The sequence below is a fragment of the Coregonus lavaretus genome, assembly GCF_964263955.1.
Source record: "Coregonus lavaretus genome assembly, chromosome: 15".
NCBI classification, from domain to species: Eukaryota; Metazoa; Chordata; class Actinopteri; order Salmoniformes; family Salmonidae; genus Coregonus; species Coregonus lavaretus.
This window is the reverse complement of record NC_140002.1, coordinates 9,979,617-9,995,017: the sequence shown is the minus strand read 5'-3', so window position 1 is coordinate 9,995,017 and position 15,401 is coordinate 9,979,617. Positions and strand designations below refer to the sequence as shown.

The 15,401-nt window shown below is 42.7% G+C and overlaps 1 protein-coding gene across 3 annotated transcripts in view; it reads right to left on the bottom strand.

Annotated features, from left to right (window-relative positions):
* emsy (EMSY transcriptional repressor, BRCA2 interacting) overlaps positions 1–13,687 on the bottom strand; it is a 30,609-nt gene extending 16,922 nt beyond the window's left edge. Inside the window, exons 1-11 of one of the 3 annotated variants that reach the window (XM_084178444.1) lie at positions 13,501–13,687; positions 11,460–11,568; positions 11,223–11,322; positions 11,005–11,079; positions 10,701–10,876; positions 9,955–10,104; positions 9,485–9,744; positions 9,030–9,273; positions 8,548–8,772; positions 8,248–8,397; positions 7,317–7,490 (exon numbers count right to left, since the gene is read on the bottom strand). In XM_084178444.1, the coding sequence (XP_084034570.1) occupies positions 7,317–7,490; positions 8,248–8,397; positions 8,548–8,772; positions 9,030–9,273; positions 9,485–9,744; positions 9,955–10,104; positions 10,701–10,876; positions 11,005–11,079; positions 11,223–11,322; positions 11,460–11,568; positions 13,501–13,503 (1,666 nt within the window). In that variant the 5' untranslated portion in view covers positions 13,504–13,687. The remainder of the gene's footprint in view (positions 1–7,316; positions 7,491–8,247; positions 8,398–8,547; positions 8,773–9,029; positions 9,274–9,484; positions 9,745–9,954; positions 10,105–10,700; positions 10,877–11,004; positions 11,080–11,222; positions 11,323–11,459; positions 11,569–13,500) is intronic. The other 2 variants (XM_084178446.1, XM_084178445.1) reach the window with 2 other exon arrangements.
* Between the last annotated feature and the right edge of the window lie 1,714 nt (positions 13,688–15,401).

Here is a 15,401-nt window from a genome sequence, read left to right as displayed (position 1 = left end):
TAGGAGCAACAACGGCTCAGCCGCGAAGAGGGAAGGCCACACAAGCTCACAGAACGGGACCACGGAGTGCTAAAGCGCGTAAAAGTAATCTGTCCTCGGTTGCAACACTCACTACCGAGTTCCAAACTGCCTCTTGAACAACGGTCAGCACAAGAACTGTTGTTGGGAGCTTCATGAAATGGGTTTCCATGGCAGAGCAGCCGCACACAAGCCTAAGATCACCATGCGCAATGCCAAGCGTCGGCCGGAGTGGTGTAAAGCTTGCTGCCATTGGACTCTGGAGCAGTGGAAAGGCGTTCTCTGGAGTGATAAATCACGCTTCACCATCTGGCAGTATGACGGACTAATCTGGGTTTGGCATATGCCAGGAGAACACTACCTGCCCGAATGCAATGTGCCAACTGTAAACTTTGGTGGAGGATGAATAATGGTCTGGGGCTGATTCGTGCTATGCCCCTTAGTTCCATTGAAGGGAAATCTGAACTCAATGACATTCTAGACCATTCTGTGCTTCCAACTTTGTGGCAACAGTTTGGGGAAGGCCGTTTCCTGTTTCAGCATGACAATGCACCCGTGCACAAAGCGAGGTCCATACAGAAATTGTTTGTTGAGATTGGTGTGGAAGAACTTGATTGGCCTGCACAGAGCCCTGACCTTTGGTATGAAAAAATAGAATAACGTATGCACTCACTAACTGTAAGTCGCTCTGGATAAGAGCGTCTGCTAAATTACTAAAATGAAAAGTGTAATGAATTGGAACGCCGACTGCGAACCAGGCCTAATTGCCTGACATCACTAATGCTCGTGGCTGACTGGAAGCAAGTCCCTGCAGCAATGTTCCAACATCTAGTGGGAAGCCTTCCCCGAAGAGTGGAGGCTGTTATAGCAGCAAAGGGGGGACCAACTCCATATTCATGCCCATGATTTTGGAATGAGATGTCCACATGACTTTTGGCAATGCAGTGTGTGTTTACACACACATACATATACATATATGTATATATATATATATACACACACACACACACACACATACATATACATATATATATATATATATATATATATATATATATATATATATATATATATATATATATATATATATATATATATACATACACACACAGTGGGGAGAACAAGTATTTGATACACTGCCGATTTTGCAGGTTTTCCTACTTACAAAGCATGTAGAGGTCTGTAATTTTTATCATAGGTACACTTCAACTGTGAGAGACGGAATCTAAAACAAAAATCCAGAAAATCACATTGTATGATTTTTAAGTAATTCATTTGCATTTTATTGCATGACATAAGTATTTGATCACCTACCAACCAGTAAGAATTCCAGCTCTCACAGACCTGTTAGTTTTTCTTTAAATAGCCCTCCTGTTCTCCACTCATTACCTGTATTAACTGCACCTGTTTGAACTCGTTACCTGTATAAAAGACACCTGTCCACACACTCAATCAAACAGACTCCAACCTTTCCACAATGGCCAAGAACAGAGAGCTGTGTAAGGATATCAGGGATAAAATTGTAGACCTGCACAAGGCTGGGATGGGCTACAGGACAATAGGCAAGCAGCTTGGTGAGAAGGCAACAACTGTTGGTGCAATTATTAGAAAATGGAAGAAGTTCAAGATGACGGTCAATCACCCTCGGTCTGGGGCTCCATGCACGATCTCACCTCGTGGGGCATCAATGATCATGAGGAAGGTGAGGGATCAGCCCAGAACTACACGGCAGGACCTGGTCTATGACCTGAAGAGAGCTGGGACCACAGTCTCAAAGAAAACCATTAGTAACACACTACGCCGTCATGGTTTAAAATCCTGCAGCGCACGCAAGGTCCCCCTGCTCAAGCCAGTGCATGTCCAGGCCCGTCTGAAGTTTGCCAATGACCATCTGGATGATCCAGAGGAGGAATGGGAGAAGGTCATGTGGTCTGATGAGACAAAAATAGAGCTTTTTGGTCTAAACTCCACTCGCCGTGTTTGGAGGAAGAAGAAGGATGAGTACAACCCCAAGAACACCATCCCAACCGTGAAGCATGGAGGTAGAAACATCATTCTTTGGGGATGCTTTTCTGCAAAGGGGACAGGACGACTGCACCGTATTGAGGGGAGGATGGATGGGGCCATGTATCGCGAGATCTTGGCCAACAACCTCCTTCCCTCAGTAAGAGCATTGAAGATGGGTCGTGGCTGGGTCTTCCAGCATGACAACGACCCGAAACACACAGCCAGGGCAACTAAGGAGTGGCTCCGTAAGAAGCATCAAGGTCCTGGAGTGGCCTAGCCAGTCTCCAGACCTGAACCCAATAGAATTTTTTTGGAGGGAGCTGAAAGTCCGTATTGCCCAGCGACAGCCCCGAAACCTGAAGGATCTGGAGAAGGTCTGTATGGAAGAGTGGGCCAAAATCCCTGCTGCAGTGTGTGCAAACCTGGTCAAGACCTACAGGAAACGTATGATCTCTGTAATTGCAAACAAAGGTTTCTGTACCAAATATTAAGTTCTGCTTTTCTGATGTATCAAATACTTATGTCATGCAATAAAATGCAAATTAATTACTTAAAAATCATACAATGTGATTTTCTGGATTTTTGTTTTAGATTCCGTCTCTCGCAGTTGAAGTGTACCTATGATAAAAATGACAGACCTCTACATGCTTTGTAAGTAGAAAAACCTGCAAAATCGGCAGTGTATCAAATACTTGTTCTCCCCACTATATATATACACAGTGAGGGAAAAAATTATTTGATCCCCTTCTGATTTTGTACGTTTGCCCACTGATAAAGACATGATCAGTCTATAATTTTAATGGTAGGTTTATTTGAACAGTGAGAGACAGAATAACAAAAAAAATATCCAGAAAAACGCATGTCAAAAATGTTATAAATTGATTTGCATTTGAATGAGGGAAATAAGTATTTGACCCCTCTGCAAAACATTACTTAGTAATTGGTGGCAAAACCCTTGTTTGCAATCACAGAGGTCAGACGTTTTTTGTAGTTGGCCATCAGGTTTGCACACATCTCAGGAGGGATTTTGTCCCACTCCTCTTTGCAGATCTTCTCCAAGTCATTAAGGTTTCAAGGCTGACGTTTGGCAACTCGAACCTTCAACTCACTCCACAGATTTTCTATGGGATTAAGGTCTGGAGACTGGCTAGGCCACTCCAGGACCTTAATGTGCTTCTTCTTGAGCCACTCCTTTGTTGCCTTGGCCGTGTGTTTTGGGTCATTGTCATGCTGGAATACCCATCCACGACCCATTTTCAATGCCCTGGCTGAGGGAAGGAGGTTCTCACCCAAGATTTGACGGTACATGGCCCCGTCCATCGTCCCTTTGATGCGGTGAAGTTGTCCTGACCCCTTAGCAGAAAAACACCCCCAAAGCATAATGTTTCCACCTCCATGTTTGACGGTGGGAATGGTGTTCTTGGGGTCATAGGCAGCATTCCTCCTCCTCCAAACACAGCGAGTTGAGTTGATGCCAAAGAGCTCGATTTTGGTCTCATCTGACCACAACGCTTTCACCCAGTTCTCCTCTGAATCATTCAGATGTTCATTGGAAAACTTTCTTGAGCAGGGGGACCTTGCGGGCGCTGCAGGATTTCAGTCCTTCACGGCGTAGTGTGTTACCAATTGTTTTCTTGGTGACTATGGTCCCAGCTGCCTTGAGATCATTGACAAGATCCTCCCGTGTAGTTCTGGGCTGATTCCTCACCGTTCTCATGATCATTGCAACTCCACGAGGTGAGATCTTGCATGGAGCCCCAGGCCGAGGGAGATTGACAGTGCTTTTGTGTTTCTTCCATTTGCGAATAGTCGCACCAACTGTTGTCACCTTCTCACCAAGCTGCTTAGCGATGGTCTTGTAGCCCATTCCAGCCTTGTGTAGGTCTACAATCTTGTCCCTGACATCCTTGGAGAGGTCTTTGGTCTTGGCCATGGTGGAAAGTTTGGAATCTGATTGATTGATTGCTTCTGTGGACAGGTGTCTTTTATACAGGTAACAAACTGAGATTAGGAGCACTCCCTTTAAGAGTGTGCTCCTAATTTCAGCTCGTTACCTGTATAAAAGACACTTGGGTGCCAGAAATCTTTCTGATTGAGAGGGGGTCAAATACTTATTTCCCTCATTAAAATGCAAATCAATTTATAACATTTTTGAAATGCGTTTTTCTGGATTTTTTTGTTGTTATTCTGTCTCTCACTGTTCAAATAAACCTACCATTAAAATTATAGACTGATCATTTCTTTGTCAGTGGGAAAATGTACAAAATCAGCAGGGGATCAAATACTTTTTTCCTTCACTGTGTATATATATATATATATATATATATATATATATATATATATATATATATATATATATATATATATATATATATAGAGTATTTTTTTGAGTTGTGGAAAAAAATAATTATATATATATATATATATATATACACATACACACACACTACCGTTCAAAAGTTTGGGGTCACTTAGAAATGTCCTTGTTTTTGAAAGAAAAGCATTTTTTTGTCCATTAAAATAACATCAAATTGATCAGAAATACAGTGTAGACATTAATGTTGTAAATGGCTATTGTAGCTGGAAACGGCTGATTTTTAATGGAATATCTACAGTGGGGAAAAAAAGTATTTAGTCAGCCACCAATTGTGCAAGTTCTCCCACTTAAAAAGATGAGAGAGGCCTGTAATTTTCATCATAGGTACACGTCAACTATGACAGACAAAATTAGGAAAAAAAATCCAGAAAATCACATTGTAGGATTTTTAATGAATTTATTTGCAAATGATGGTGGAAAATAAGTATTTGGTCAATAACAAAAGTTTCTCAATACTTTGTTATATACCCTTTGTTGGCAATGACACAGGTCAAACGTTTTCTGTAAGTCTTCACAAGGTTTTCACACACTGTTGCTGATTTTTTGGCCCATTCCTCCATGCAGATCTCCTCTAGAGCAGTGATGTTTTGGGGCTGTCGCTGGGCAACACGGACTTTCAACTCCCTCCAAAGATTTTCTATGGGGTTGAGATCTGGAGACTGGCTAGGCCACTCCAGGACCTTGAAATGCTTCTTACGAAGCCACTCCTTCGTTGCCCGGGCGGTGTGTTTGGGATCATTGTCATGCTGAAAGACCCAGCCACCTTTCATCTTCAATGACCTTGCTGATGGAAGGAGGTTTTCACTCAAAATCTCACGATACATGGCCCCATTCATTCTTTCCTTTACATGGATCAGTCGTCCTGGTCCCTTTGCAGAAAAACAGCCCCAAAGCATGATGTTTCCACCCCCATGCTTCACAGTAGGTATGGTGTTCTTTGGATGCAACTCAGCATTCTTTGAGTTTTGACCAAAAAGTTCTATTTTGGTTTCATCTGACCATATGACATTCTCCCAATCCTCTTCTGGATCATCCAAATGCACTATAGCAAACTTCAGACGGGCCTGGACATGTACTGGCTTAAGCAGGGGGACACGTCTGGCACTGCAGGATTTGAGTCCCTGGCGGCGTAGTGTGTTACTGATGGTAGGCTTTGTTACTTTGGTCCCAGCTCTCTGTAGGTCATTCACTAGGTCCCCACGTGTGGTTCTGGGATTTTTGCTCATTGTTCTTGTGATCATTTTGACCCCACGGGGTAAGATGTTGCGTGGAGCCCCAGATCGAGGGAGATTATCAGTGGTCTTGTATGTCTTCCATTTCCTAATAATTGCTCCCACAGTTGATTTCTTAAAACCAAGCTGCTTACCTATTGCAGATTCAGTCTTCCCAGCCTGGTGCAGGTCTACAATTTTGTTTCTGGTGTCCTTTGACAGCTCTTTGGTCTTGGCCATAGTGGAGTTTGGAGTGTGACTGTTTGAGGTTGTGGACAGGTGTCTTTTATACTGATAACAAGTTCAAACAGGTGCCATTAATACAGGTAACGAGTGGAGGACAGATGAGCCTCTTAAAGAAGAAGTTACAGGTCTGTGAGAGCCAGAAATCTTGCTTGTTTGTAGGTGACCAAATACTTATTTTCCACCATAATTTGCAGATAAATTCATTAAAAATCCTACAATGTGATTTTCTGGAAAAAAAATTCTCAATTTGTCTGTCATAGTTGACGTGTACCTATGATGAAAATTACAGGCCTCTCTCATCTTTTTAAGTGGGAGAACTTGCACAATTGGTGGCTGACTAAATACTTTTTTTCCCCACTGTACATAGCCGTACAGAGGCCCATTATCAGCAACCATCAGTCCTGTGTTCCAATGGAACGTTGTGCCAAGTTTATCATTTAAACTGGCATTCTTGAGACTAGTTGAGTATCTGGAGCATCAGCAATTGTGGGTTCGATTACAGGCTCAAAATGGCCAGAAACAAAGAACTTTCTTCTGAAACTCGTCAGTCTAGTCTTGGTTCTGAGAAATGAAGGCTATTCCATGTGAGAAATTGCCAAGAAACTGAAGATCTCCTACAACGCTGTGTACTACTCCCTTCACAGAACAGTGCAAACTGGCTCTAACCAGAATAGAAAGAGGAGTGGGAGGCCCCGGTGCACATCTGAGTAAGAGGACAAATAGTGTCTAGTTTGAGAAACAGGCGCCTCACAGTTCCTCAACTGGCAGCTTCATTAAATAGTACCTGCAAAACATCAGTCTCAATGTCAACAGTGAAGAGGTGACTCCAGGATGCTGACCTTCTAGGCAGAGTTGCAAAGAAAAATACATATCTCAGACTGCCCATCTTAATCTTTTCTTTTTATTGGCCAGTCTGAGATATGGCTTTTTCTTTGCAACTCTGCCTAGAAGGTCAGCATCCCGGAGTCGCCTCTTCATATCCGCGTCGTCTATGAGTTTCTAGTAGATAGATCATATGGTTTAGGAAAAAAATAGCATAATTATTTATTTTTTAAACATTGAATGAAGAATGACGTCATCTGCAATTTACTCTGTAACGCTTCCAACTATTGACTTATTTCACAACTTCCACCAGTTCGGCCCCAAAACATTTACAACAAAGACATACTAAAATAAAATAAAATGTATTACATACAGAAACCTTCATATTAAACAGCAACGGTATTCACAAAGTTGATAGGTTATACTTAGGACAATGTTTGACAGCTTTGGGATTCTATTTTTATTTTTAACATGATTTTATTATTATTATTTATATAACATTACATGTTATGTAAATTACTTAAAATCCTTGAAAGTATCTGAAATTCCAGTAGTTAACTGGTAAATGTAAACGTTACTAGTAAATATCCCCCACCCCCCCACCCTTTGAAACACTATAGAACTATCAAACTCACCAGACACAATGTTGCTGCTGATGATCTTGCCGCCCAGTGTGGCTAGCGACTTGGGGACCACCGTGATGATGCTGCCGCTGGTGGTCTTGACATAGGTGGCACCACTGGTTGACGTCGCCATCCTGGCGCCAATGGTGGGGCTCACAGTGGGCCTCGAGTATGTGGCCTGAGTGCCTGCACAAAATCAATATTTTTCTCAATTTAAAAGGAAAACAATTGACGGGGCCTTGCTTAGCACAATTGTACTTCTTCATATCAATATCTAGTTTCAAGTTAATGTCACATGCACAAGTACAGTGAAATGCCTTTCTTGCAAACTCAACCCAACAATGCACAAAAATAATAACAATATATTACTAGAAAAAAAGCACGAGGAATAAGAAATACACAATAAAGTAAGTAAGATAGAATAAAGGATAAAAACACAGGAGTACTCCTAAACAATGAATTCATCAAATTGAAAATCAAGCAATCTATTTTTGATTAAACTATTGTCCAAACCAGTGCTGACATCTACTGTCCTTGTGTTTTATTTACATGTTCGGATGACAGTTCTGTCTGTTTTGTGAGTTTACTGTTGGTGCATTTACACCGAGTATTTACCCTGGTGTTTTACCAAAAAGCCTCAGACTTTTGTGTTTCCACCTCCACAGCCTGGCTCCTGGGACTCACTGGGCCATGGCCTCAGTGGACCTGCTCTAACTTGGGGCCAAGACAAAGCCGCTGGGGCTTTTCTGGCAGCAGTTACGTAACAATGGCTAACTGTGAACATGGGTTTACACCATCGATGCCTTCCCACAAAGCAACTGTTTTGATTATGCAGAGGTCAGCCCTAGCTTTGGAAACACAGTTTACCTAGTACAACATCAGGGTGTATACACAACTGTAACACTGGTGTTACAGTCGAAAAGCAGTATGTGAGAAGGCACACCTGTGGGCTGGGACACCAATTTGGTGGTCATGATGGCCCCGTTGCTACTGACAACCATGATGGGGGAGGAGCTGCTGCTGGGCATGCCTACAGAGGAGGGCTTGGGCAGGATCTTACTGGGCTGCATCTGCTGGGTGATGATTTTCACACCTACAGGTACAATTAGACAAATAATTAATTAAATACATGATTAAGATTCTCTGTACACTTGCACAAATGCACACTCATTAAAAAGACAATGGTGGACCTCAGGGTAGAGTACTAACACCAGTAGGTTTGTGTATCGCGCCGTGTGCTCACCTGACTCCTGCTTAATCTGGATGGTGGGTTTGCAGCCGGGAGGAGTGGTGGAGGTCTGGGTCTGGCCCATGGTGCCGGCCCCCATGGGGGAGCCCTGCTGCAGCTGCTTGGGGGACTGCTGGTGCTGCTTGGGGAACTGGGCCAGAATCTGGGTTGGAGAGCCCACCATGGTCTTAGGAGAGGGGAGCCTGGAGGAGGCCACTTTCATGCCCGTCGACGAGCCACCTAGCACAGGGAGAGGAGGACAAGCAATAGTGGTCAGTTTCAAGGCCCAATCAGAAACACACAATTCACAATTCCAGTTTCAATTCAATTTTGTGTACAAGACAAAAGTATATATGAAAGGTCTTGGTAGCTAGAATAAGACAACCTTAGTCTCTAAATTGGGCGAAGGCTGGTAATAAATCCTGAGTAAACAAACTCTTTGAAAACACTGCAGGAAGGAACACATCTAACATCTATTGCAGGACACTCAAACCTACCCTGCGCTATTGTTGACATGACCACAGACGGGCTGGAGGAAACCATGGTGGTCACAGCGACCGTGTTGGTGGCCGAGGAGGGACTGGAGCTGGCCGGGATGAACACTGTCTGTTTCTGGTTGGCCGAAGTCAGCATGGAGGTGGACACCAGCTTGGACATGGCCGCCGCGTAGTTGTGGGAGTGAGACTTGGACAGGATGTTGGGAACGAAGTTGGAGCTTGGAGAGGTCGTCACAATGATCACCTGACAAAACATACATTATACAGTAAGCTACACAGCCACTTACAATCAAGTTCATGTACACAATCCCTTACAATCAAGTATGCAATCACTTACGATCATTCAAACATATTCAACCGTTCCTATATTATTTGGCTCACACTCACTATATTGACTATTTGCCTATAGAACCAAAGGCTTTATGCAGAACTCTGGTCAGCTTTCTCCTGCTCACCTTCTGTGTGGTGGTATTGGTGGTCTGGGTGGTGGGCTTGGTGAAGGTGATCTTGACGGGGGACATGTGCGGCGGCAGGGAGTTGGCGATGCTCTGCATGATGTTGCTCATCTTGGGGCTGCCGCTCACTGGCACGGTGATGGTCTTGGACATGGGCGGGGCCACTTTGGCCACCTCCTTCAGCACCACAGGGGAGGAGCTTGAGGAGTTAGTCCGCCTCCGCTTACGCGGCTTCTCGTCCTCATCCGAGCAGCTCACACCTGGGAGAGAGAGCGAGAGAGAAAGAAACATACAGACGGAGACAAATGTAAAATGAGAAAAAGAATGCAGGGATACATTGACAGACTTGCACGTTCTGTTTAGGGAGTGTCACACCGGAGACCCCTAAACCAACGCAACATTCTTAAATAACATATTTTTCTTTCCGAAGTAAAAGAATAAACAAATATGGAATCTGTTCTGACACTCACTTTTCACATAGACGGTGCTCCCGCTGGGCAGCACCACCATGTTTGAGGCAGGGCTGGCCGGACGGGGGGATTTCACCGTGGCTGCTGCACTGCCGCTGGGCGCCGTGGCACTGGTGGGGGTAGTGCTTGTGTAGGAGTAGCAAACAACCACTGCAAACAAATAACCATACTTCTTATAAAATACACTATAAGGAGACATAAGTAATTGATTATTTATGGTCTTCCTTCTGCTTCAGTTGATGTTGCAGGTAGAAAGTTACTCCTAACTAATTATACAGAGCCAGATTATGTAAAATAGGGTCTAAGCTACAACATTTGCTAATATTTTAAGAAGTCTGAGTTTACGCATTTTTAGATAATTGACGTTTAAGGTAGAAAAAAATAATATATATAGTTAAAAACATTTCTCCAAGAAAACCCTGTTTGTAAGCTTTTAAATTATATCAAATCTCAACCGTTTATCTTTTCCAGTGATGAAGACATGGATGTCTCATGGTATGGTGGGGGTACGCAAAATAGGTCAACTTTGAGCACCTTCATCTATTGAATGTTTTGCCATTCAGGTTCAAAAAGTATATTTACAATGGGCAAATATGTATGGAAGGTTTAGTTCAAATCAAAAGAGGTGCTGTCAAAAAGTGAATGAATTCAAATGGATTAACCCTCAGGTTAAGCTTAGGAGTAAGGTAATGTGATCCTAGATCTGTGGTTAAGGGCAATTTCCACCTTGAGCTGTCTGATCTTACCTTCTTTATTTCCTGTTTCGGCGGGCAGCAGAAGCGAGGCGTTCTGATTGGCTGTGGCGCTGGCCACTGCGTTGGCTGTCACAGTGAATGCCGTCTGGGGGACCAGTCTGGGCATCAGCGGGACCAGCCGACGTCCCTCGATGGACCACTCTGAGGAGCTGTTGGGACCTGACATACTGTGACAAGACAGAGACAATTGTCATGGTAAATGTATGATAAATTGAGGGACTGATGTATGTGGTAGTAGGTCATAATGTGTATGTAGTTTTAGTATTGATCATCTTGAGAGGGTAACTTGACTTACTGATAGGCAATAGTGGTAAGGCGCTCATCATTGACTGCCCTACGGACCTCGGCACGATGACGTTCTGTTGAAATGCTGTGGGAGACAACCATACTGTATTAGCAAAGAAAGTATGAGCAATTAAGTCACAAGCCGAGTTTGTTTTCACTAAGAAAAGGGCCCCATATTTCATAGGTTCCTCTAGCTATGAGAAAAATATAGTGACTTTGCTGGTTTACCTGAGGACTTTAGTGAGTTCTCCAAGGAGATCCTTCTTATCCTTGGTGAGGTCGCCTTGGGCTCGCAAAGCACTGATAACACCGGCGTACGCCTCCAGCTCTGTTGAAACAATACGGTTTATCATTAAAAACAACTTTCACTCTGAAATAGCAGTAACATTTGGGGGTTTTGAAAGTGACAAATCACTTCATGCATAAGGCAAGCCAGAGAGGCCGGAGAAGTTGAAAGGCACTTACCAAGTTTACGGAGGATTCTCTTACACTCATCCCTGCCCAAGTCAAGGAGGGTGGGCCACACCACAGGCATGGTGCCGGGCAGCTGCGGTTTCTCCTGCTGAATCATCAACTACATTGAGAGCGAGCAGAAGAGGAGAGGACATGGCAAATAAGTAATCTTCTAGATTATCCATGCACTACAAATCCTTTATTTGAAATATAATAATAATATGCCATTTAGCAGACGCTTTTATCCAAAGCGACTTACAGTCATGCGTGCATACATTTTTGTGTATGGGTGGTCCCGGGGATCGAACCCACTACCTTGGCGTTACAAGCGCCGTGCTCTACCAGTTGAGCTACAGAGGACCACATGAATACGTTTCTCCAACTCTTAGTGTAAGGGTACCTTTCACATACAAAGTAATGGTGGAAGAAGGTCCAGCACTGTGTACCGATAAGTCATAATATATCAGAACTGGATAATGCAATATGGACATGTCAGTAATAGAAGTTCCATATATGGATATTATTAAACCATAAACAAGCACGGCCAGCAGCTTCCAAATTTACATTTTAGTCATTTAGCAGACGCTCTTATCCAGAGCGACTTACAGTTAGTGAGTGCATACATTTGTATTTTTCATACTGGCCCCCCGTGGGAATCGAACCCACAACCCTGTCGTTGCAAATGCCATGCTCTACCAACTGAGCTACATCCCTGCTGGGCATTCCCTCCCCTACCCTGGACGACGCTGGGCCAATTGTGCGCCGCCCCATGGGTCTCCCGGTCAAGGCCAGCTACGACAGAGCCTGGATTCGAACCAGGATCTCGAACCAGGATCTCTAGTGGCACAGCTAGACCACTGCGCCACTCGGGAGATCAGGATTGATACAAGCTAGTTAACTAACCTAAGCCACCTGTCTATTATTATTAGTAAACTTATTCTCAGAGCTGGTACCAATGATGTGTATAAACCCTGGATTGCTGATGTTATGTAATGGCCAATGAGAGGCTTTGAAGCCACCTGTCGGCCATATTGGTACTCCTAAGAAGGCGCAGTCCTCCATAGAAATGAATGGAATTCTACAGTATTCAATCAAATGTTTCAAGGACAAAATTACATGTATTTAAGTATTGATTTGTTGTAGTGGGGACAGTGTAACATTAGTATTCTCAAAAAAATAATTGCTTTGTTTAGTATGTTTTAATACATTTTTATGTTCAGTTCACATATCATTTGTAATTATGCATTAAGGTGTCTATAATGGAATATACTTGTCAAAATCGAATGTAGAATAAAAGCATTTCTATTGCTTCCAAAATCGTTATTTTATTATTATTATTACTATTATTATTGTTATTTTTTACAATGGAGGAGCACCAAATGGGACACACTTTTAAGAATTGATTTTCGTAGCAGGTTAGGAGAGCACTAACCTTTTCGCTAACCCTAACCCTTTTCCTAACCTTAGCCTCAGTCTCCACAACCTGCTGCGTAAATTCTCCTAACCTAGTACGGAATGGAAGTGGCATGAAAAGAGTGTATCGTACCAAAATGGCTGCGCGGTAGCTTCAAAACAGCGCCCCCTGTCAGTCTTCTAGGGTTAATACATATCATTGGTTGGTACCTGTTGACATGCTTTCAGTAAGAGGTTTAAATACTCTTTCAGTTCTACCATCTAGATATCATTGACATGGAAGAAAACGCTTTCAGTAGCCTAGCTAAACAGTGACACTATGTAGCTAGAAGTAGCCTACGGGTGCCAAATGACTTACTCTGCTTTGCAAAACCAGCGTTACTTAGCCTACACAACATTAGCGAGGTAACGCGTTAACTACATTGAGAGTGCGTGACAAAAATTCAAAATACAACATTACAGCAAATAAATATATATTCGTATAATATCTAACACTAAGATAAACTATGTTTGCATAGATCTAGCTGCTATCAAGCATTTCAAGTTGTGCAAGCATCCCCCTGGGAGTAAGCTAACGACGTTAGATAGCTAGCTACAGTAGCTATTCGGCTAGCTGGGAGCTTTCCTTCTTCCAACTTACCATGCAGTGTTGAGACGATTGCAACGTCGTTATGACAGTCCTGATTGAACGGATCAATAAATGATTACATATTAATCCAATGGAAGTTGCACCCACCAAAATATGAAAAATATGTTTTTCTTTACTGAGGATCCACCTCAGTTCCCTAGACCTTCAATTCCGCCATGATTGAACAACGCCAAAACACTTGGGCCTAAAATAATGCTGTCCTAAAATAAACCTGGATTGGTTTGACATGAATTTGAATTGTTTCGATCAAATATGGATACATTTGGGAATCTACAACCCCCTAATTTTTACATATGGAATAATAATGAAAAACCCATACAGGTAATACCCAAAGACATAAATCCAAATAGGCGCTTTTTCTACCACTTTTTTTTAGGACCCATTGACGTCATTGTTGGCATTCTTTGTGCACGGGTTTTGGCATTGGTCCTCACTAGTTACCACAGCCACAAGTGATAAATCCCGCCCATTTATACAATTTCTCTAAAATGTTATTTTAAACAGGTTGGGTTGGAGGTGGCGTTTTTTCGAGTGTCGAATTTGGTCAACAAAAAAATGACAGCCCGCCTTTCTGCTTTGTGGACAACGACTCCCATTGTGTGGAGAGACGTATCTTGTCAGCATATCCATCACAGGAGGTTGGTCCCCTGTAGCTCAGTTGGTAGAGCATGGCGCTTGCAACGCCAGGGTTGTGGGTTCGTTTCCCACGGGGGGCCAGTATGAAAATGTATGCACTAACTGTAAGTCGCTTTGGATAAGAGCGTCTGCTAAATGACTGAAAATATTTTTTTTAATGTTGGTGGCACCTTAATTGGGAAGGACGGGCTCATGGTAACGGCTGAGGCGGTATCAGTTGAATGGGATTAAATAGATCAAACACATAGTTTCCATTTGTTTAATACCATTCCATTTGCTCCTTTCCAGCCATTATGAGCCGTCCTCCCCTCAACAGCCTCTACTGAATTATCCATCATCTTTCATTTAAACCTAACCTTAATCACACTGCTAACCTTATGCCTAACCCTAACCTTAAATTAAGACCAAAAAGCACTTTTTTTTTTTCATGAGTCTTTCTGGTGAGCTCTGTTCACCTTAAAAGCAACGTCCATTCGGCTCCCAAATTACTCTTCGTTCAGTAGTGCTTAAAAATGGATGAAAAAACATGAGCAATTTAAAATGTAAACTCTAAAAAGTTGCCTACCATAATGTCAGATTGTGGAATGTGAGGTAAAATGTATATTTGAACTAACGATATTAAATCACTTGCAAAAAAATGACGATTCCCACATCCCACATATTGCAAAAATGAGCGTGGACCAGAATGACGATTTCTCCTCACTACCTATTGTTCCTGCATTGAGGAATTACGATGTTCAGAGAATGTTTATTTTTACTTATCTACATATAGTTGTCTGGCGCTAAAAAAAAAAAGTAGCAGCATGCAAATCAGGGAACCAAATGAACTGCTCTTTCACAGATGCGGTTCCCGACGTCCACCAAAAAGAATCGTATGTTCGCATACGACGCATCAGAGCTCACCAGCCGTTTATATTATAGCTCAATGTCGCCAGCTTGTAGTCCTTAAAACCGATAATGATCTACCTCTGGTTCGTTCAGCGATTCCTATGGGCAAAATTAATGGGGGAAAAACGGTTTTGGAGACGAAAATAAGGTCTGAGGTGAACACCACCTTATGAGATCTTATACGTTTTGTTCTATGAGATCATATCAGTCAGTTAACATGGCCTTTATGTGCCTTGTTTTTTATTTATTCACAAAAGGTGTCTTTAGCTGGTTAAGATTATCTTAATAGAACAAAACGAACAAGATATCCTAAACCTTCTTCTTCTTCTTCTGTGGGTGTTATGGTGGACTACATCCAAAAGTTGTAT